The 23,478-nt window shown below is 41.3% G+C and overlaps 1 protein-coding gene across 4 annotated transcripts in view; it reads left to right on the top strand.

Moving 5' to 3' along the window:
- Positions 1 to 421: 421 nt before the first annotated feature.
- The window catches only part of OSBPL1A (oxysterol binding protein like 1A), a 78,238-nt gene continuing 55,181 nt past the window's right edge, over positions 422 to 23,478 (top strand). The window contains exons 1-13 of one of the 4 annotated variants that reach the window (XM_038161456.1): positions 422 to 565; positions 1,580 to 1,759; positions 7,014 to 7,136; positions 11,861 to 11,946; positions 13,841 to 13,915; positions 14,677 to 14,788; positions 15,922 to 16,007; positions 19,168 to 19,312; positions 20,062 to 20,129; positions 20,210 to 20,254; positions 21,640 to 21,713; positions 21,790 to 21,853; positions 22,769 to 22,870. In XM_038161456.1, the coding sequence (XP_038017384.1) occupies positions 7,016 to 7,136; positions 11,861 to 11,946; positions 13,841 to 13,915; positions 14,677 to 14,788; positions 15,922 to 16,007; positions 19,168 to 19,312; positions 20,062 to 20,129; positions 20,210 to 20,254; positions 21,640 to 21,713; positions 21,790 to 21,853; positions 22,769 to 22,870 (978 nt within the window). In that variant the 5' untranslated portion in view covers positions 422 to 565; positions 1,580 to 1,759; positions 7,014 to 7,015. Of the gene's footprint in view, positions 566 to 1,074; positions 1,478 to 1,579; positions 1,760 to 7,013; positions 7,137 to 11,860; positions 11,947 to 13,840; positions 13,916 to 14,676; positions 14,789 to 15,921; positions 16,008 to 19,167; positions 19,313 to 20,061; positions 20,130 to 20,209; positions 20,255 to 21,639; positions 21,714 to 21,789; positions 21,854 to 22,768; positions 22,871 to 23,478 lie in introns of those variants that run through there. The other 3 variants (XM_038161465.1, XM_038161436.1, XM_038161446.1) reach the window with 3 other exon arrangements.

The following is a 23,478-nucleotide window of genomic DNA, read 5'->3' as shown; positions in this document are numbered from 1 at the left end:
TCTTCAGATGAAAGGTGTAGGGGAGAATAAATAAGGGTAGGACAAACAGAGGGGAAGGAGCGGTGGACCAAAGGGCATTGAAAAAAGCGAGTACTTCGCTTTCTGTCCCTGTAGCCCCTGTAGCACCCAATTTCTCTTTTGGGTTGCTTTTGTCTGTGCTTCTCTCAGAAGCAGCGTGAGTTGACAATTTTCTTTCACCTGCACCACGGTTGTATGCGCTACCCAAAGCGATTTCCAAAAAGACCCTGTTTCCCCCTCTGTCGATGCACCACTCTCGTAGTGTTACAGTCCTCTTTGAGGCCGGTTTGCCCCCCCCGTGTCTCTGAACGCCTCTCGGTGTCTGCGTCCCCGCCGCGTCCCGCCCCAGCCGGGGGCGCTCCCCGGGCAGAGCGGAGCCGAGCCCGCGCACCCGAGCGGCGGCGAAGGCGCTCGCAGGATAGTGGCACTCACAAGACAGTGGCACTCACAGGATCGTTAGGGTTGCAAGGGACCTCTGGAGATCATCTGCTCCAAACCTCTGCCAAGTCTGGGTCACCCAGCGCAGGTGACACAGGAACGCATCCAGGTGAGTTTGGAATGTCTCCAGAGAGGGAGTCTCCATGACTTCCCCGGGCATTTGTTCCAGTGCTCCGACCTCCTCAACGTGAAGTTCTTCCTCACGTTGAGGTGGAACTTGGCGTGTTTTAGTTTATGGCCATTGCTCCTCGTCCTGTCGCTGGGCACTACTGAAACGAGTGTGACACCAAACCGCAGCGGGCACAGGGCGGTACCTGCGGGGCAGCCGCGGGGTCGCAGGGGGTCACTGTCCCTCCCTGGGAAGAGCGGCCGCCGCCGGCTGCGCCCGGTGCAGGCCCGTTTCTCTCAGAGGGCGGAGGGGCGGACGCAGCGCCCTCGGCGGGACCTCACTTCATCCCTCCCGGTTTTTCGGGCGGGCTGCGGCGAGACACCGACCCCCGGGGCCGGCCCCCGTGCTGGTGCCGGTCTCGGTCACGGGGGCGGTGCGGCGGCCAGGCGGGCGGAGCCCTGTCCCGTCCCGCCCCGCCGGGAGCCCGCCCCGCCCGCCCTGCGCGGCTGGGGGGAGCTGCCGGGGCGCCGCTGCCGGTCACATGTAACCGCGCCCGGTGCGCGTAGCACGGCGCGGGGCGGCGGGGGCTCGCGGGGCGAGGCGAGGCCGGCAGTGGGCCAGCCCGCCCGCCCGGGGCGGGTTTCCTTCCGCGGCGGGGCCGGCGGGGGATGCGTCGCTCTCCCGCCTCGGCGTTGGCTTTGTTGCTGCCGTGGCCGTCTCTCCCCCGCCGCCGGCGGGAGCGTGTTCGGGCGCGGGGGTGTCGCTGGTCCTCCCCCTCAGGAGTCCGTTGTGCGGGCTGAGGGGACGGCCCCAAGCCGGGCTCGGCTCGAGGCACGACGCAGAGGCGGCCTTGGGGGCCGGGGTGGTCTCTCGCCCTTGGGAAGCGGCGTCCTCGCTTGCTGCTTGCTGTGCGTGGGTGTTCCTTCCTCCTCCTCCTCTTCCCGCTGTTCCCCTCCCTGGAACGGGCGCGGCGCTGGCCGGTGCCCGCAGGTCTGAGCGCACCTTTCCCTGCAGGCAAGGCGCGCAGCTGCCGCGACGCGCCTGACTCGCCTTAAAAAGTGTTTAATTACCGGGACCGGAACGAGCCGCTCGATTCCAGGCGGGCGTAGGGAACTCCGGCGGTCCTGCTGAAGTTCTCCCTGCTTGGGACTGTGCCTGCCTGCTGATCCGGGTGAGATCTCGCAAGAGCTGTGGGTAAGCTTATTCGGAGCGCCTGGGCTGAAAGAAAGTCTTTGATGTAACAGAAATTAAATTTGTGCGGAAAACAGCAGAGAGATGCCCAAGAACGAGGATTAGTTTAAGTAGTGGTGGTGAATAGATGTGCCATTGCAGATGTGTTAATTGCTATTAAACAAACATTATCTTGATTTTAGAGAGATGCTGCTTTCACAGGGAGGCTGTGTCATAGAAGCATGACCAGCTTCTAACTTCTACAACCCTTTACCCGAAGACTGAAACGAGTACTTTTAGATAACATCACTCATGCTTCTAGTACGTGTGGAGCATGTTTCTTCTTGGAGCAGCTTCTGTCAGTACAGTGTGTTGTGTGGGTTTGTGGACAGGTTCTGTCTGTTTGTGCGGTTTGGTACATTTTGCCCGCCTTCTTTGCAAGCATCACATCATAACGTGCGCGTGCTGGGACACGTAAGAAATCTTCCTGAGCGCATATCAGCCTCTCCTACAGAAATCTAATTTTCATTGCTAGAGGAAGATCTATTGAAATACTAGACGGCTTTTTGCCAGCCTTACTGTTTGTCATGGGGAGAAAACTTCCTATGCAACCCGTGGGTGCTGCCTCAGAGCCTTAACGTGAAGTTGGCCAGTACTAGTGCTGCTTCTCCTGCTTTTCTAGCAGTATGTGAGTGAAACCCACTCATATTCTGCTTAGTATATATTGTCATTGTTCTGGGCTGTGTACATAGCTAGGATATTCAGCAGGAAAAGAAACCAAAGCAAAAGCAAGTGGGTCTTACAAGTAGTGCTGCCTCCTAGTCATAAGTGGCACTTCAGATCTTCGTAGGTCACTTTGAGAAAAGCAGCTTTTTTTTCGCTTGGACTTTATCCTAGCAGGTAGGTATTTAGTTGGCCTTTTGTGTTGAAGTATTTTGCAAAACTCTCTTAAGCAGGCATGCAGGCAGAATAGTAACCTGTGTTCTCTATGTTGGAAACAGCCCCTGTGTGAAGATAGATCCTCTAGTAGCGTGACAGAATCACTCTGGCATAGGTCTCATAGAAGAAGATAAAAGCAGAGCATCTCAATGCTATTTTTTATACCTTCTTAAAGGATAAGATTCAATTAGCAGTCAAGGACTGCTGTGGTAGTCCTAATGAGTTCAACAGAAGTGCCTTGCTCATCTTGCCTACCCACATCTCATCTGCAGAGGAGAGGCTAAATAATGCTCTGTGGTGTTGTGTCATGGTGTACCAGTGACTGTGGAGACTGCCATGTAAGCCCTTCAAGGGCACAAGGCTTAAATAGGGGCCATGAAAGGCAGTTTACCTGTATCAGCTGATTGATGGAATAAGGTAACAATGGCAGTATGGCTGAATGAAAGATGTGTTCTCTTTTAAGTGGCTAGTAGATTTGCATAGACGCAGCACAATCCATATAAATGAACCTGCTAGCAGTATCTTAAGGCTAATAACTCCAAACTAAACTATTAAGTTTCTCCCTCAGTGCTGATGGCCTGGATTGGTGCCTCAAAACCAATAGGGATTTTAGAGTTCTTCATGATGGGTCATGGGACCAAATAAACTCCTGTCTGCGCAGGAGTATAGGTGTGCAAAGTACAGCTGCAAGTGCACACCGCTTGAGTGCCTGTGCATTGATTTCTTTCCATACTCTAATCTTGACACTCAGACTTCTGTTGGCGGTTTCTCATCTCCGTTACAGAGCACATCCTATTGCTTAAAACAGTATTTGCGACGGTATAAAAGGTTCTGTTAAGAGTCTCTTTGCTGCCATCTTTATTTAGGCATGTCATTTAGCTTATTAGCTGAAGCTGTATGTTCTTTATCATTTGTCTGGTGGGTAACTGCATGCAGATGCACTTTCCAGCCCCAATTGTAGAAACACTTTCACGTGAGTGATCCTTCTATGATTAGTAGCCAGACGGTAATTATTCTGCGTCATTGCATGCTGCAGGCTTACAAAGTGTATTTGAAATTGGGGGCTTGGCCAGAACAGCAAGGTCTTTGAGGACTAAACCAGTGAAGCAGGCAGACCATGTTACTATGCATGTTATTCTATTGCTACTGTTTGCTTTAAGAGTACAAACAAACCAGTGATTTTAACCTTACGACTATTTGGTGGTAGAAAAACTATGTAAGTAATTTTATATAGTGGTTGAACTTTCTGTGTATTTTGAGCTGTTTAAGATTCGGCTCATGTGCACAACAGGCCTTGCTGCATGCAAGAGTTGTTTATTTGAATCAGCGTCTTGGTTTCTTTCCCAAACAGTCTTTCATTCCTTCTCGTCAATATCAAATAGAAACAGCAGGTTGTTAATGCGTTGAAAATGCATTGCTATTCGTACCTGCTAAGTATGTGGGATGTTGACAAACGATACAGGGTAATGATAGGAGTGTGTTTCTCATCTGAGACATGGCTAAAGCAATACTGTGTGGGAGGGGGTGAAAATGAACGATGGGCTTTGCTTTTTTTCTTCTCCCTTCCCCCAGTGATGGCTAAGCCAGCAAAATGAGTCTACCTGTCCTCTTATCTTTGGTTTGTGTGATTCTCAGTTCTGCATTCTGTGTCCCCCTGAAACTGTGTCACTCAGCTTCAGAGATAGTATTACAGGCTGATAATACATTAACATACATGATTTTGATCATTCTCTAGACACTGCTAGAACTGATTCACTGAGGAAAATTATACCTGCCCCAGTAACAATAAACTGTGCTGTGTTGCCCCCACAAGTGGATAGATTACTGTTTAAAGGAGAAAGTAGCTTCAGGGCTCAAAGGACTGCTAGAAGAACTAGTACTGTTTTGTTTTGTTTTCTGGTAGAACTGAAAAGCATGCATGAGCAAGAGTGCTGACTAACTGCTTCTGGAGAAGGCATTTGTACCCTGTGACTAGGTAGATTGCAGGTGACTGGTCCAGGCTGTTCTTCTAAAACATGCTAGAAAGGGCTTGCTTAGTCTCTGTCAAATTCTTTGAAAACAGATTCTCTCTCTGCCTTTGCCGATTGAGGAAAAGGTAGGGAAACCTCTTTTTTGCTGTGTTGTTAGCTCTTTGGCAGTCTGTCCTGTTCTAATTTCTGCCTCAGTCTTGAATATTGCAGGATCTGCCACTGTTACAGGCTTTTTGTTCCTTACCCAGTGTTCTCACTGTCTCTTTTCTTGCTGAGTGGCTTCTTATCTTACCATAGTCAAAGAGCTCCCTGCATCTGTTTAAGCTGTGAGTGTGTGTGGTGCAATCAAGCTGCCTGTCCAGAACAGCAGAGTGTAAACAGTTTGTGGGACCATTCAAAACCTCTGCTAGTATAGGAAAGCTGCCTATGTGAGGCCAGTAATCATTAACTGGCTGCAGGACCTGGTAAGCCTTGTGTCAGGTCCATATACTAAACTGGAGATGCTAAATTTGGACAAAGTCTCTTGTTTTCCTATTGTATCAACAGCAATAAATTGTCTGTAGCAGCACAGTCTTTTGAAGCTGTTTTTAACACAGTTTCTTGAGACTGCTTAAAAGCAGTGTATTTAAATAGGGAAATACTGTATCTAGGTCTAGTTGAATCGTAGAATAAGCTGATCCTATCAGGATCACAGAGTCCAGGTCCTGGTGTTATGCAGGATGCCCTGTGAGTCACACCATGTGCCTGCAAACATTGTCTTCTTGACTTCTTGAACTGTCAGGTTTAGTGCTGTGTCTGCTTTTCTGGGGAACCAGTTCCAGTGCTCAACCACCCTCTGGGTGAAAAACTTTTTCTTGATACCCAACCTAAACCTCCCCTGACTCAGCTTCATGCTTTTTCCTCAAGTCTTGTCACTGGACACAAGAGTGAAGATTGGTACCTGCCCCTCTGAAGACTGCAATGAGGTCTCCCTTCAGTCTCCTCTTCTTCAGGCTGAACAAACCAAATGACCTCAGCCTCTCTTCATAAAGCTTCCCCTCCAGCTATTTCAGCATCTTCATTATTCTCCTTTGGACACTCTCTAATAGTTTAATGACTTTTTTATATTGTGGTGCCCAAAACTGCCCTCAGCACTCGAGGTGAGGCTGCCCCAGTGCAGAGCAGAGCAGGATAATCCCCTCCCGTGCCTGGCTGGCAATGCTGTGCCTGATGCCCCCCAGCACACAGTTGGCTGTCCTGGCTGCCAGGGCACTGCTGACTTTGTTTGACTTGCCATCGACCAGCACCCACCCCCAGGTCCCTTTCTGCACTGGTACTCTCCAACATCTCACTCCTCAGTGCACATCCAGGGTTGCCCTGTCCCAGATGCAGAGTCCAGCACTTGTGCTTGTTAAACTTCATACAGTTGGTAGCTGTTGTAATGGCATTGAAAAAAAAAGACAGACCATCTTCAGATGGTGGTTTCAGTGTGGAAGAAGATTGGTTAAGACATCACTTAGTACCTGTATTCTTCAACAGACCTGGTAAGTAGCAGTATTGCTTACCCAAAGATCTAAGGCTCCCTGTCTAGTAGAGAGCTATAAAATAGTTCTGTTAAAAGGTTTTGTTTTCTCCTTTCTTTGAAAGACATAAATACCTTTTTTTTTCCCCTTTGCAGTTCAAGAGCAATGGTAGGATTATAATTAATTCATGATCTTTTACAGTTGTGTGTTAACTTCCTTATATTGTACTATTGTGTTTCTTAAAGATAAGGTCAAATCTACAAAGTTGTCTGAGTCCCCAATTCCCCTTCAAGTTGAGGTTGCAGGGCCTCGGATACCCAGGCTCAAGAGATGATAGCACTAATCACTGATGGGTATCTGACATCTCCATGCAAAGACATTCTGTTCCCCAGGGTTGGCAGCCAAAATAACTGCCAATTAATTCTCAGGTAATACTTGGGTTAATGGATGTACATAGTTAATTATTTTTCATTCCTGTTGCCTTTGGAAAGCTGAAGGGATAAGAGTGAAAGCCTTGTAAGGAAAAAAACAAATGCTTACAGGTTATGTTTGCAGCAAAGCTTGCCTTGTTTGTGGCATAGAGTTTCAACTCCCAAGTGACCCTTAGAACCTTGAATACAGAGAACCAACAAAACATGGGTATTTGGTTATTTAACTACTTTGTATAAGAAATTTTAATGCTTCTTAGTAGCCTGAGTGCTGGGCTGTTGCAACAGCTTGGGCATTAAGTGTGTGCCACAGAGAGAATAGTTACCTTTCTCGTACCAGGGTTAGTAGTAAATAATAGCTGAAAGTGACATAATTTTAAGCCATAACTTACAGCAGTGGAACCAATTGCAAAATCTCTTCTTTTGTATATTTTATCAGAGATGACTACAGAAGCAGAACAGCAGCTTCTCCATGATGCTAGAAATGGAAATGCTGAAGAAGTTAAACAGCTGTTGGATAACTTGGACAAAGGAGAAATAAGCTTTGATATCAACTGTAAAGGTTAGTAGCCTTCCTCAAATGTTGGTAGTCTTGCTGTTGAAGCCACATGTAGTGAAACTGATAGTGATAGTATAATCTTTCTTTGGAGTGCTCAGTAGAGTAATAAAAAACCCACTTAAACAACTTTTACACTGTGACTTAAGGGCGTATTTGCAGAGGGAAGAGATAATAATAAAAGAGTATGGATAGTTGCAGCGTACAGAAAGACTCAGCAGATTCATAGACACTAGAAGTGTCAACAAGACAAAGAATCAGTACCTCTTGCCTGAGTTCATGCTTATGCCAACTTTGAGGCTTTAGAATACTAAAAAAAACAGATTGTGGTGCCCGGGGATTTTTCAGGGAGGTAAATCGCTTTCATCAGAGCTGCAGAGAATATTACATCAGGGCAGTCCTTTGTGCTCTGGTAAGTGTAAGGGTTTATTATTTTCAGGGTTTTTAGGCCCATATTTTGTTATCACACAGTAGAAGCGTTACATTTCTTTCTATTTGTAAAAATGTTTGGGACAAATGTTTACTTCTTACTTCTGGCACAATACTAGGTTACTTGGGAAAAGAAACTTAGACTGCTCTTCATCTGGGTCTTTGGCCATCACTGAAGTTTTGCTTGTGTGCAGCTAACTGAGGTGTGGCTCAGCAGCTTGCTTGCTGTGCATTAAAACTTCAAACTGGGACTAGATTTGCAAGCTTGCTAGCAATTGCAGACTACCTTACTTCTTCGTTATTTTAGTAGCTTTGTTTCTTTTTGTTTACATGAGTATGCTTCTGGTTGCTTCCAAGATGTGGGTGTGAATCTCACTCTTTTTACCCAGGCTGGTATTCCATTGTTTGTCATTTAACTGTTTAGCAGCACTGAGAAGAAAGTGCTGCAGAGGGAGAGGAAAGAGATCAACTGTGCTTCCTTTCAACCATAAGAGAAAGGAACACCTTGCCCTAAAGGGCAGGGATTCCTATTACCTGAACAAGCTCTATCCTTTTCCCAAGTCTCATTCTTAATGATTAGCTTACTTATTGTTTTGTTTGACTACTCAGCCATGTTTGTGTTTTCTCAATGGTTAATGTACTCACCTCAGAAAAAGAAGTTGTGAAACCCAAGCTCTTGCTGCTTCATCTTTGGGGAGCTAGTTCATAGTTTAAAGGGGAACCAAACATACCTTGATGAAGCTGAAGTCCTTCAACCTTCAGAAGTATATCCTTGGTAAATATTCAATATGTGTAGTGCCTAAACAATTGGAATAAAAGTGCTTTAAGATTCGTGCAACAGTGCCCATAAATAAGTTCTTGAAGTCTCCTGTACTTAGAAGAGGTTTCAGAGTATCTCTGATGTGTTCTTACACATAATCTGAAGTCAAGAAAGCTTAATGAAATGGCATACTCTGCTGTCTGTTATATCAAGCAAATGGGTCTCTGGTCAGAAAGTCTGCAGCATAGAAGAGACTCAGGTAATGAAGTGAAAGATGGTGCTTAGCAGTTTTTCTGGTTTAGAAGGACATGCCAGCTGGTTAATACTTGCTTGCTAATGGGAGGTATAGGAAGCTAGAGAGAATGTGCTTGTGATATTATATTTAACCTAAACTGGTTCCAAATATGGATTTTGTTCACTGTGCAATTGCTGCTTTTCAAGTTTCAATTCTTCTAAATGTCTGAGGATACAGAAGTGTAATTAATGTTATCTGAGGGAACAGCTCTAGTTGCGTGAAACTTCAGACTTAAATCTCTGTTCTTCTGCAGTTATTTTTCAGAGACTAACTTGTTTCACTTTCTCCCATAGAATGTTCCATTGGAAACAGTCTAAGACAAATTCAGGCCAGGCAGCCTCTGCTGTATAACTGGCCCTGGCATTCTGCCTCCTCACTAGCTAAACCACTGTGTCTTGCTACAAGTTCTGATCTGTTGGGTAGCACCAGATAGTAATTGCGTAACAACCTGATGATTAACTAAAGTACACGCTGTGGACTGTAACTATCTTTTTGTAATGCCTAATCTTCCTTCTCTTCCTGACAGCCTCTTCTGCTTCTGTCATTACCTTGGATAATAGATGTCCGTAGAAAGTCAAGGTATAGGGAATGTCTTCAGTGCTGTAGCAGTTCCTTCAGGATTTCTATCTGATACAGCAGTGCCACTTGGCTTGGAGTAGAGTGCTTCTGGAGCAGGTGGGAGGCTGTACTGCAGGTGGTGTAAACTTCCTGCAGGATGTGCCTTGGTAGCCCTGAGTTTGATAAGTTGATGTGTCTGGGTGTAAAAGCCTATCTTTGACATCTTCTCCTTGTCTTTTCAGAGGGGAGCTACATCTGAGGCTATGTGTCCTGTGTATTCATAAGTGTCAAATCTGACAACAGTGATCCTAAACGTCACAATTTCTACCAAAGTGAAGGAAGAGAAAATAAATTTAGGCTTCCTGTACTTGCTCAGTTGTGACTGTATTCTACGCAGTCAGTGCTTGCAGATAAGCAGGATTTGCTTCAGGAAAATCCAGCCAAATTATCTGAACTCCTTTTGGGTTCCTCAGTTCACTGGTTTGGAAAGAAGGAATCTACATTAAAACAGTACCAAACCCAGGTTTCACCCAAAATAATTGTGTTTTCTAAGGCCATCTTTTGTTGGCTCATTCTTCTTAAATACAAGAAAATAGGGTATCTTAGAATTTGCAGTGTAAAAACTCCGTAAGGTAAGGTTAATGGTAAGTAGTGTGTTAGGGCAAAATCCAAATTTGAATGACAGTGGCCTAGCAGCCCACAGCTGGAAAATGGCTGCCTACCTTGTCTCCATTCTCTAAACTAACAGTAGCCCTTGAGACTTGGCATTAAACCAAAGAGCTGTGTGTAAGAGGGAAAGGAATTATGTTTTTTGTTGGAATTGCATTATTTCTCCTTTCCTATCCTTGCATTCTCCCTAGTATAATGCTGTCATGGTGTAAAATAATAATAAAGTACAAACACTTGTGGTCACTTTGAAGAGAAGTAATGCTTCAAAAGCTTCAGAAATAAATGATCAGCCAACATCAGAAATGCAGACATTCAGAGTGGATGCAGAACAAGAGCCTGTTCTTACTTTATTCAGTAAGAACTATAAACCTGGACAGATTCCTGTTTTGGTTTTTTTTTTTTTTTTCATGACTGAATTTCTTGGCAGCATTGCTGTCTTGTCAGTGCTGTTAACTAATGAATGTTTTGACCTAATTGTATGAATTCAGTGCAACTGAAATCTCTTTTGTGTTCTTTGAATGAACATAACTCCCTCCTGGACTGAGGGATGAGTGATGTCCCTTCAGTATGTTATCCAACATAACTAGCCCCAGAGTTAGTGGTTCACACAGTATTTATCTTCTGTGATACTTTGGCCCATCAGTAATGTAGGGTAGGAGCTCAGTTGTAGGCCAAACTGTAATGAGGGAAAGATCTAAATCTGGGATTGGAAACAACGAGAGTTGAGAAGAAAGAGAATCAAATTACAAAAGAAATTGTCAATAAAGGGCAGGAATGTTAGCTGGAAACAGTTAAGAAATGGGAAAATATTTCAGCTCTGAACCACATTGTAATATTAATTTTTAATATGAAAGCAGAAAAGATTATGAACTTTCAAGATGAACAGTTTGTTTTCCTTGTGCTTGTGGCTTGTTTTCTCAGGGCAAACTTATGTTGTGTGTCTTCCATGCCTCAATACTTGGGCTTATGTGACAGGGGAGAACTTAATTGTGGCAGTGATTTCAAAACAATTTCTACTGCCTTATTTTCATTTATCTTCCCAGTACAAAATGATAGCTTTTAGGTGACACTGTAATGATGTGTGTATTGCTTAGTTAAAAACAAGATACAGGTTTCTTTTGCTTAATATAATTGAGTGTTGCAGTTGGAAAGTAAAGTGAGTTGTTAACTTTAGTAATCTTTAATACTTTATTATCTTGCTTTCTAAGAAATGATTGTAGGAGAATTGTTGAATTTAATGCAGCCAGTCTTCTAGCTAGTCTTCTGTTTTAAATGCTCTTTAAAGCATAAATCTTATTTTCCTTTCCATGATAATTTCTATGCCTACTTCCTGTCTGTGCTCTAAGTCTGCAACTTAGAGCTGTAGATGATACATGAGTTCTACTGTGCATAAAGATTTCAAAGCACATTACTTAGTGACGCTGTCTTTATTAGAACTGGGTAAAGCACAAGGCAACAAAAAAACTGATGACAAAAAGCCTCAACATTAGGTCATTCCACCTATTTTATTTTGAATATTCTGTTTAAAAGATCAGTTGTCTTACCTCTCATTTGTGTGGAGAAAATAAAATTGTGTAAACCAAAGAGTGTTTTGATAAACAAGAGAAAAATGTGCTTGCATGTACCATTTTCTTAGTGAATGAAGAATGAAAGTAACTGAAGCTACTTGCTAGTATTGAAAGGTGTTACATGCAAAGAAAAGTTTTGTTCTCAGTCAGGCAACATGACTTTTCCCTTTCAGAAGGTTGTGGAATTTCTTTGTTTGGGTTTTTGGGGTTGATTTTGTTGGGTTTGTTAGGTTTTTTTGATTTTGTTTTGATTGTTTTTATGTTTGAATCCAGCTTTCTCAAACTGCCTCCTGATTTAGTAATTTAAATAATACGATTAGTATTGATGCTTCCAGCCTCTTTGTTCTTCTGCTGCTGTGAAGAATGGTCACCCATGACTACCTCCAAGCACACGACAATATCTCTTTTGTACTACGTGATCAAAACTTAATTTATGTGTTTTGTCTTTTAGGCAGAAGTAAGTCTAATATGGGTTGGACACCTCTTCACCTTGCTTGTTACTTTGGACATGCTGTTGTGGTAGAGGATTTGCTGAAGGTATACATCTGTTATCCTGTCTGTGTAAGGCTAGAAGCAGTTAGTGTTTGTTCAGGTTTTTGTGATAGAAGAAAAGAGGCTTTGCAGAGAGGCAGAGGCACTCCTACAGTTTATCTACATGTAGCATAGACATAACTGATGGTTGTGGCATTAAGATAGGCCTGGTTTAGAAAGACCCAAAATAGCGACAGTGGAAGTCTATACAGTAGCATACAGCCCTTACTCTGAGCAGTTTTTACAGTTATTGGTACTTAACTGGTTTTCTCTCAGAGTGTAACTATCTGCATGTAGGAACTAAAGACATGCAATATATAGGTATGCACTCATGAAAGCTCAGGTTTTTTGAAGCTTAGTGGGTATATGTGTATAATAAGCCAGCATGTGATATTAGTAATGCAATAACTTCAATAGTTTGATTAGTTTACTGTTGTACATAAAGTGCTTAAGTTTAGGCAGTTTCAGTTACCGAGCTGTAGGAAAGGCTAAAGTGTCTCAAATACAAAAAATGCTGCATTATCTAATTCTATATTGTGCATAGAAGTGTGCACAGAATTTTGTGCAAAATACCTTGTATGTGTTTCTTTCAGGCACAGGCTAATACAGTTGGACTCATTATTTCTTTCTAATGTCTTTGAAATAATGAACTGCGTGGTGAATTTTGAAACTACAGACTTCTATTATCAAAATTGATGTGTTTGTATTTGCATAATAACTGCAAATGCAGTGACTATGTGGTTTCTGACTGATTTCTTTTTTGTTTTGTTTTTGCTCTTGGGGTAACCTCAACCAATCTTAACTATATTAGACCCTCTTTCATAGTTGAAAGATTTTGCTGGATGGCAGGAGTGTGCTAAACAGGCTCAAGTGCAAAGCTAATCTAAATTTTATTTTCATTAAGAATAAAAGCTACCAGCATAATCCAGGCTTTAAAGGAGGAAACAAATTTGAGATTTCTTTGAGAAATTCTTCTCTAGCCTATACACTTGCTTAGTAAATAAAGCCATTTTCAATTCAAGCAGGCTACTTAAAGCAAAAGGTGAAGTTTTATCACTTAATGCATCTATCAAGTATCCAGCTTCAAGAGTTGGAAGAGTATAGAGGACTTTGTACTTTTAGTTCTTTTGATAGCGCTCTTGAAAGGGTATTATTTAAAGAACAAAGTGGGAAATAAGTGAGGCTGTGCACTTCTGAAAGCTAAGCATGTATTAAGTGTGTACGTACTTGTGTAAAGAGGAAGTGAAGGAGGCATTATCAGAAACAGAGTTCTGGAACTAGTCAGGTTCATCAGTTAACTTGAGGCAGGCAGCAATGACCTAGCTAAATCATGTGATCTAAACATATGTGATGAAGTTAAGTATGCCCTGCCCTCTCTTTGACCCTTTGAGAGGTTAGGTAGAGTGGTGTAGAAGAAATACTTAATGAAGGAAGGATAGGCTTTCTTGGTTTCTTGGAAGAGTGCCTGTGCAGTGTGGCAAACACTCCTCCTTTCAGATAAAAGGCATGGGATGGAGAAAGTGTGTGACAAAAGGAAGGGAGATTTAACAGGAAGACCTACAAAACCCCAAACAACCCAAGCCAAACAAAAACCAAGATAACAATAGCCCCTACCCCTTGTATTAAACTTACTTTCAATATACCCTCTTTTTAAAAGTGTGAGATATGCCTGGAAAAATGCAGAGGGCTTTTTCTTTTTGAAGCAATTGAGAGAATGTTGGCTGTGAATCTCAGACACATACTTCATCCTTGTTTTCAAGATAACTGTATTACAGTTCTGATCTGATTTGCCATGAGGTCTTCGTTAGTGTCCTGTCTCCCCTTCCCCCCTGGGCAGAGGGAATAGCCATGTAGTTCTTGTTGGAAGGGTATTCAGTTGTCTTTTGGTCTTGCTGTTTAGGCAGGTGCAGATGTGAATGTGCTGAATGACATGGGGGACACTCCGCTCCATCGTGCAGCTTTCACAGGCCGTAAGGTAAAGTATGGTACCTTTATTAAGCCTCACTTGTCGAATTATTAAGAAAGTGCTAGCAATAAAATCACTTCAAAAAATGTTTTTATAGGGTCTAAAAATGACTTATTGTCTGTTTTGGTACAGCGTGTTCAGAAGGATTAGGCACATTGCCTAGCTTGCATAACTGTCAAAAAAAAAAAAAACCACGGAGAGAAACCACATTGTTTTAATCTTAGTAGCTTCTGGAGGGGAAAGAAATCTCTTAAATTAGGGCACACAGGCCTATTTGGTGTCTGGAAGTGCTGTTTCTTCATAGTTAATTAGAACTAAAGAGCTTTTTAATAGGCCTGTGTAATGTGACACTAATTTGATCCCCCCCTGGCCCCCAATGCCACTATCATTCCAAAACTAGTACTACCTCTGTAGATAACATCTTGGCCTTTCAGGAGTGACTATTTACTGTTTTGTCAAAAGAGACAGTTGTACAATTTTTGTCTGTCCAAGTCAGCATTCACACCAGGTACACCAGCTTTTCAGGGTCAATCTGTTCAGCTTTACCTCCTGTTGGTTCCTTCAGCCTGACTGATGAGAAAGAAAATGTTGCAGTCAGTCTCACTCTTCAATCTCTCTAAAACATCCTTTCCTGTTTTCATAAAAATCAGCAGCAGTGAGAAGCCGTTGGTTACAAAGCTCATCTTACAGGATGTCAATAGCTGGACAGCCTGATTGTGGCCTTGCAGCTACACAGACAGATAAGCAGTGTTTTTCAAATTGTTTTTCAGGAGGTGGTGATGTTACTCTTGCAGCATAATGCTGATCCTTCTATTGTTAACGGCAGTGGAGAGACTGCAAAAGAAGTTACTTATGACAAAGACATAAGGAATATGTTGGAAGGTAACTTTAGGAGGTCAAAGTTTGTTTTGGGGTTTTTTAACATGTATGCGTCATAAAAGCTGTTTTTTTCCTGCAAGTTACAGAAGCTCAGTTGAATTTTCTTTTTAAATTTGGTTATTAGAAAGAAAACAATCATAGTTTTTGGTTCTTGTCTGCAGTACTGACAAGTTGGGGTTTTTTGGGACTCGAGAGTTAAGTATTATGAATACAAATAGCATTGTTCAGGTTACTATTTCAGTCCTGCTGGGGTAGTCCTTGCTACAGATTTGAATGGTACGTGGGCAGTCAAAGCCTTGACTCATTGGAAGAGACAGAACTCAAGTCAAGAACAGCAAGTGGCTTTGTGTCAACCATATCATTAGAGAGCAAAATTCTGAACAGTTTGCAAAGGTGACCCAGTTATGGATCAGATTTAGGACTTGCTATTGCAGTCTTAGACATTGTGTCAAAAGGCATAAAAAATAAAAACACTTCCCCTTGTTTCCTCCATGGCCTCACAGGTGTCAAAGATGAGGCAGATTGTGTCGAAATACTAATCTAGTTCACTGGTTATAGTTTCAGAGAGTTCAAAAACTGTTGCTTCCTAGTAATACTATATAATACTCTTAAATACTGATGGAGCTCTACCACAGACTACTGTGTCCACTACCACAGACTGCATATAAGAAGAGAACTCTTTTCTGATTCTACATGCAAATGCACAAATAACTTATTTCCACTGCTCATCTGCTGAATTGTTAGAGAAGAATAAAATTTTGGTAGGACGACAAGAACAGTAGAAGAGAAGCTGAAAAAAACATAGCGAAGATCTGAGATGAGGATGTTGCATAGTTCTCATTTTCCCTTCTGCAGGGAGTGGGCTTGGTTCTTAGTGTTGAAATAATAATAATAAATATATGTCTATGTGTATAAAAACTTGCATGTCTTATCAGATTTTATGTGCTTTGAACATATTTTTGCTCTGTCACAGACTTTTCTGAATAAATATTCTATTTATACCTGTCCCAATTAAATAATACTGGAAATTTTTGCTTCTCTAGGCTTGTTTTGCTATACTTTTCTGCATGCTGTACTTCATATGTACTTTGCTGAGAATGACCTTACTTTCATTTATTTTTTTAATTTTTTTTTAGCAGTGGAAAGGACGCAAGAAAGGAAACTGGAAGAACTCCTCTTAGGAGCAGCAAGAGAGGGGGAAACAGGGAAACTGACTGCCTTGGTAAGCATTCAAGTCAAGTGATTCAAGCCATAATGCTCATGTTACAAAATATGACTTTGTGCTTTGCATTTCAAAGGCTGTGACTTTGGAACATTAGTGCTGTGCCCCATGTTATATTGGTAAGGTGCTGAACCCTCAAGGATTTTCCTCTTTGTTGGAGATTGCAAAACCAGTAGTTTTCAACTTTTTTTGTGTTTTTAAATCCTTTAGAAAGAATTAGCTAGTTAGTTGTAAACAGTAATGTAATGGTTCATGGTCCGCTGAGATGAGCTTAGTATGTTATTGTGGATACCTTAATGTCATGGATGTCTAGATTTTCACCACAGCGTGGCCTGTCTTTAATCTTGAAAGTAAGCTCTTTCTCGTTAGCGTTCATTGTAGTTTTTAATGGACAGTCGTCTGCAAACACAGTTTCATGCTGAGCAGAAATTGAAAACTGTGTATTTGTGTGTGTGCACACTCATAGTAATCCCACATGAACAGTGTGGTGGGCTAGTAAGGCTGTGGCAGAAGCAGATCACAGAAAGACTGGAGGGTACCTCTGGATGTGATCCAGTCCAGCTCCTGTTTGCAGAGCAGAATGAACTAGAGCAGATTGCTCAGGACCAAATCCAGCTGGGTTTTGAAGCAGTGTCCCAGTGCTTGAACTCACGCTTTTGAGAGTCCTGAAGAGTGTCTTTGGAAGTAAGGCATGCAGTATGGAACAGTTTTTACCTACTTAGCACCTTTAGTGATGCCTTTTCAGGCATCAAAATTCACAAATGTGAGATTTGTATATTGAGATATTTGATGTTTATTTTTCTGCCTAGAAGCCAGAAGTGAACACCTGTTAACAATTTACTTCCCCCCTCTAATTTTTTTTCTTAAGCCCAAAGCGCCCTTGTCTTTCTAACTCCTTGCATGGAAACTCTTGTTAAATCTTTGGTCATCCTTGTAATTCTTATTTGGAGACTTTATACTGTCCTCTTTGAAATTGAGAAAGAACCAGCACTGTACGCAGCACCCAAGATGGGGATAAACAGTGCATTAATACAGTGCACAATTACACTAATTGTAATTAATACACTGTCATAAGTAATCTGTTCTTGATTCTGATAACTTTAATACTCGTTATATGTCTGCTGGCTAATCCTTAATCTGATATGAAAAAAATCAGAAAAAAGTATCTCCTCCTAGAAATCTTTCATTAAAAAAACTCTGCTTTCTCTCATGTAGTATGTAACTATGCATGAGCATATAATTCCCCCTGTGAACATTGTAATTTCTAAGTGATTTTTTTAATATTTGCTATCTTTGAGCTCTGTATATGTGAAGAGAACTACATATTGTCTTCTAAAACTTTTCAAAGTATTGTCATGTTTTTTGACCTGGAGTCAGTTTTAAGTCAATTCTTAACAGGTGCTCCTTGTAATACACTTACAGCTCTATGATGTAAACCCCTTTGACTTTCCTGCCCTTAGGTTAATACCTCTTTGCAGAATTTGTGTAGTTCTTCAGAACTGCCCTTTAGCTCCAAAATTCACCATACTGTACCTATTGATTGTTCAGGCATTTCTGCTCCTACTTAAATTTTTATTAGTGGACTATGATGCTCATGGAACTTTAGCTGCTTATATCTACTTTTACTGTGACATCTAACACCAGAACATGTTATTTACTAGATCTTCAGCAGCTGAATCTTAACCCAGGCTTCTTAGTCTACTTGGGGCAAAGCCAGTGTGTTTTTCCTGTGAGTTCTCTCAAAAATACACTGTACGTTTCCTGAAGTGACTGGAGAGATTTTTATCTGAGTGAGTTGATGCATGAAGCTTTCTTCCAGATACTCCCTTGTAACATGGCATAAGGTGCTGAAAGCACAGGCATATGGCTTAAAAGGTATGGAGGCAAGAAGTCAGAAGAGGAAGTAAATGTAAAACAGCTGGTTGGAAAGAGATGAAGCTTAGGAATCCTCAGGAATGCAAGTATTTGGCTACAATGTTAATGAGGGTATACTTCCACAAACTCCCTCTTTTTGACTTTTGTTCTCTTACCAGTTGATCTGTAAACAAAGCTTGTATAAGGGATACTCATCCCTTAAGTTTATCCCTTTATAGAACTACTTCTGAGGTACATATAAAGTGATGGCTGTTGATGTTAAATTGTGGCCCTGAGAATTCTGTTATTATTGTAACTTTGTCTCAGATAGCATATGTCTAATGTGAGTACTTAAACTGAGTTTCTCAAAAGTTGTTGTCATGCACTTGTGACTCTGGTCTCCTAAGGCTGCTTATCAGTAACTTAGCCTTTCTAGTAAGGCACTCCCATCTGGCTTGTGAGCTTAAGTGGCTAGTAGTGCACGAAATGGTTTGGGCTGGAAGGGACCTCTACAGATCGTTCAGTCCAACCTCCATGTATGCATCCAGCAGCCACATATTTGAGTAGAAGTGTACTGGTGTTTTAGGGTAGTTAGCAGTGTCATGCTTCATGACCCTTCTCTTTGAAGGGGTCAGTTTTTCAAAATATTTATATTGTGTGCAAGTAAAACTCAGTTTGGGTTGATTTTTTTTTCCTTTGTTATATAGCTACATTTTTCTTAATAGACTTAAGAATGCAGCAAACCAGTTTGTGTAACAGATTGCCTATCCTAGGAGCTCTAAATGGCCTAGGATATCTGGTATTGAGATTGGCAGGTCTGCCACCCTTCACTACAAAGTTCTTAATCTCTGAAACAGGATGGCTGCACAATTTTTTTCTGGACTAGCACTGGCCTGTGCTAACTTCTGCACTGTGCCTGGGAGTCTTCTACGAAGAACAGCAGATGAACAGCAGATTTTTGACAGTAGAGCTGGGCAGGGCCATTCTAGCTTACAAATGACTGAACTGCAGTGTTGTGCAACTTTCCCTGGCACTGTGCAGTTGAGCAGAAAAATGCATCCGTATTGTGCAGCAGAGGTGGAAAGGGTATAACAAGCAAAACACTGAAGTTCCTCACTCTAGCTGAATGTCTTGTTTGATTGTTGCACTCCTTGCTCTTGTCATAACACTTTCTAAATGCCCTCTTTGTTGCCAGATCAACACTGAAGCATCCAAGTTAGGAACAGCTAATTTTCAAAAGAGAGAATATGACATCTGGAGAGGGGGGAGAACTGATAAGTAAGCAGAACATTGTTTTTTTTTCCAGTTAAACAAGCGCAAGCCACCTGATATCAACTGTACAGATCAGATGGGGAACACGCCCTTGCACTGTGCAGCATACCGTGCTCATAAGCACTGTGCATTGAAACTTCTAAAAAATGGAGCAGATCCTAAAATAAGAAACAAAAATGGTGAGTACCAAATGAAAAGTATGTTAAATGTTAAGTGGAGACACAAATTCAACATCTTCTGTAAGCTGCGTTGCTTATTATGCAGTGTTCAGGGAAAATCTTACAGTGCTTTACAAATTTCATGTCACTAATAAAGGAAGGCCAACAGTGACTGAATTGCAAGAGGCTGGAGAACTGTAGCAAAACAGTTATTGTATGTGCTTTTATTTTCCAAGCTTACCCCTTTCTGGAAAATTTGCTGACTGTCTTAACAGTAAAATGTGCCTGGCTTTTGTTTTCTTGATGCTAAACATTGAATTCAGGTAACAAAAAAAAAAAGCAAGATTGAAAATGTGCCTGAGACAAAGTGACTCTTCAGAAAAAGACTTCTAGTGAAACCACAAAGGGGAAAACTTGATGCAGATGTTATGCAAACTGTGTACTTGTCCTCTGTTTAAAGATGCCTCTGTCTTGGTATTTGTGAGTGTCCTAGTTGTATTTGTGTATTTTTTAGCTGGAAGCTAAAAACAAATTTAAATCAGTAAGGGCAAAGGGCTCTCTGTGGTTAGTAGAACTCTGGCGAACAGTGCAGTGCCTTAAAGTTCAATACCTTTTTTAGTCTTCTGCCCTTGAGGAGTTGATGTTCCCCAATTATAAGTAAGTGTAGATGCTTGAAGGCCAAACTGATGGGTAATGAGTGTCAAATTATTTTAAAGTACATCTAAGTTTATTTGCATCAAATTCTCATGCCTTGTCTTGTTACTAAACAGATCAGACACCACTTGATCTAGCCCAAGGTGCAGAAATGAAACTGATACTGGCAGGTAAAACTGGAAAGGTAGGAACTTTTGTATCAATTTAAAATGCCAAGACTGTCTCGTTGAAACTATTCCTATATCAGCTTTAATTTCTGTGCAGGTTATCAACAAACCCCTGAGACGATATGAAGGTCTCCTATGGAAGGTATGGCTTATTTCCCTTTCTAAAATAGCTTGTAAGATTTCAAAGTATGTCCTTTTTCTGTATTTCTGTGATAACTGATGAATGAAAGGATTTTTGAATAGTACTTAATAGTAATTTTGTCTAATATGTATAGATAGGCTGGCTGAGTAGAGCAGCTACCAGATTCATGGTACCCTGATCTTAACCTCAGTCACTAAAACCTTTATTTCTTGGTAATTTTTGTGGCAAAGCTGCTCTGTGATAAGGCTTTGTTCCTTTTGTGTGGGCAAAATGCTTTTTCTTTCCTTAATAGAGTACTTTGATAATCTCTGACTGATACATTGTCTTTAAGAAACTGTGACTAATATTTTGCCATCATCTTCTGAAAATTTTAAAACTTAGTGGAAGATGGCATTCAAAAAGTTTAAAGCTCATTTTGCTGTGTTGCTCAAGTGAATCTAAGGTCTGCATGAATGTTTAATTATGTTGCTTAATGAAATCTTTTAAGTTTTCTTCAATGTTAATTTTCCTGTATCACAATTGTAATATAAGCAACTGTTCTTAAAAAAAGAACTGTGTGCTAAAGCTTGAGAAAGATAAAATGTTGTAGTTGGAGATGTCAGTGTGTTTTGTTTCTCATTTAATTTTATAAAATAGAATTGTGTGGTAATCAACAATTCCTGTAATATTAAAAAATGCAACATTTTAATATTTCAGTTCTTACTGAATAGCAGGCTCAACTTCTGTCTTTAAGTAGTTCCACAACAAGAGTAGTGCTGCAATTGTGAAATACTGTCAGGTTGCTGTGATCGTCAGGATATGCAGAACCTGAAAGGTTTTTGTAATGTTTACTAATTTTAGGTGTTAAGGAAGCTTCTCTGCCTGACCATGCAGGAGTCACTCTGTCCATCACACTTCTTCCACCAGAGACTTTTAACTGTTGGGATTGAAGTCCCTTTGCAGTTGGTGGCTCCAGGGAGTTGACAGGTGCCCAACTTGGCTCCCTAAACTCACCACACTCAGTCAGACAAGGTTTCCTTAACAGCTTGACCCTTGGTTTCCTATAGCTGAGTCTCAGATGTCTGGATCCTTACTTTAATCATTGAGCAATAACAAAATAGCAGCTTGAGCTGGTGCCTCTGAGGAGGTACCCAAACGAAGGAACCCCTTGGTTTTCCTGCCCTTGCAATCTAAGTGTGTGAAAGTCTGGAGTCTTCCTGCTGAGTCCTCAGCTTCTGACACCACAGAGTCCCTGTGCCCTTGACTAAGCAAAGGGTCACTGCCAGTTCATGGTCTCTTGCCTCAGTTTCCTACCACCCAGAGCTCAGTTCTGCAGCTCACACTGAGCTGTCTGTACTAAAAGTATTTTGTTGAGCTTACCTAGCCTTTTTTTTTTTCCCTTTTAGAGCTCACGATTTTTTGGTTGGAAACTCTACTGGATAGTTCTAGAACATGGAGTGCTTTCCTGGTATCGGAGACAGTAAGTTCTGTGTTTAAATTTCTGAAAAGCAGTTTAAGTAAAGCCTGTCTTCACTAAATCTCCTCTTCTTTCAAAGAGCTGATGCAGTGAATAACGATCATCGTCAGGGATGCAAGCATCTAACACAAGCTGTCTGCACGGTAGGAATGTGTTGTAACTACTCAGTTGGTTTTTTTTATGTTCCATTGTATTCCATTCCTGGTTAATAAAAAACTTCCACTAGATTGGTAACCTGATCTTTGTTATAAAACAGGGAGAAAGCTTGTGCTCTTGAAAGAAACGCTTGTTCCTGTCCAGCAAAGTATTCTTTTATGTAAAGTGGCCATAAAGCTCCCTCACTGCTTTCTAAAGTGTTGAAGATTTAGACACACAGGGTATCCTGAAAGCAGACCGGGTTGGTTTGAAGCATGTGATCTCTAATAGCCAAAGCACCAGTTCCTCCTTAGCTGTCCCTGGCTGCTTGTGACCGATTGCACAACTTAAGCTGATCTTAGTTGAAAGACTAATCAATTTTGAAGGTGACATTTGGAAAAATTCCCTGATTTCCGTTATGCTTGTGGGAATCTGTTTTGGAAGGGGTGAACAGAGAAAGCAAAGGCCAGGTGTCATTTATAATGCCCAGCAAGATGAAGTGTTTAAGAGAAATGCATTTAAGATAATTTCCATGTTTCTATAACTGCCCTATCCTAGTTTGGCAGCACAAGTTCTGTTAAACTGCACTTCATATATACACTCATATTGTATGGAAAAGTGACTTGCTTTTCAGTATCTACAAATTCCTTAATATTGGTGGTCTTGAACCATTGCTGAGGTTTTGCCTGAATCAAGTGGTTCAAATAAATACAAACATAATATTTAACCATAAGAACCTCTATATTTCTATTAATAACATAACGACACACTTTGGAAAACTGTTCTGACCAAGGTTTTTATAAATTACAATTACTTGGATCAAAACTGAGGCAAAAACTTCTGAGTTAAGCAAAATTTTATACTTTGCTTACGCTTTATTTTTTTCATTATACTAATTCTGTTTTTTCTCCACTGTGCTCTAGGTAAAATCAACAGACAGTTGCTTCTTTTCTGTCAGATGTTTTGATGACACTGTTCATCGTTTCAAGATTCCTAAAAATAACCTTCCTTCTCAAACAAGAGAGGTAATAATGACTCTTTATCAAAGGCATTAAAATACAGTAACTTCTGTAATGAATAATTTGCATACTACTTGCTATGGATGCATTAGTAGCAGTGTATTTCATGTTTTGATCATTAGGACTTGGTTGCATAAGTGCAGATACTAAATCTTTTAGCGTGGTTATAGACTAAACAGCAAAACATTGGCCCACTGTAATTATCTCTTCTTTAAAATAAACGCTACCTTGTTTTCCAGCTCTGTGCCTCTGTTATGCCCTGTTGTCTAACTTCCTTTTTTCATTCACTTTTCCATGTGGTAAATTTCTATTGCAACCTCCTTCTGTTGCACTTTCATTGTTCATTATCCCAAACAAAAGAATGCTTAATGGTACAGTCTACTCTTAACCATACTCCCAGATTACCTATTAAACTGTATTTTCTCAAAAGGTGGTTCTGAAACAAGAGAAACATTTTTTAAGGCTATTTGTAGTATATTCACTGTTGTACTTCTGCAGATGTACTAACTAGAGATGGAGCTGGGGTGGAGGCAACTGGAGTGCTGGAGTGCTGTGTCCAGTTTTGGGCTTCTCACAGCAAGAGAGATACAAATATACAAAAAAGAACCTAACAA

The sequence above is a fragment of the Motacilla alba genome, chromosome 2, assembly GCF_015832195.1.
Source record: "Motacilla alba alba isolate MOTALB_02 chromosome 2, Motacilla_alba_V1.0_pri, whole genome shotgun sequence".
NCBI classification, from domain to species: Eukaryota; Metazoa; Chordata; class Aves; order Passeriformes; family Motacillidae; genus Motacilla; species Motacilla alba.
Note: the sequence above shows the minus strand (reverse complement) of the source record. Positions and strands in the feature narration are given on the sequence as shown.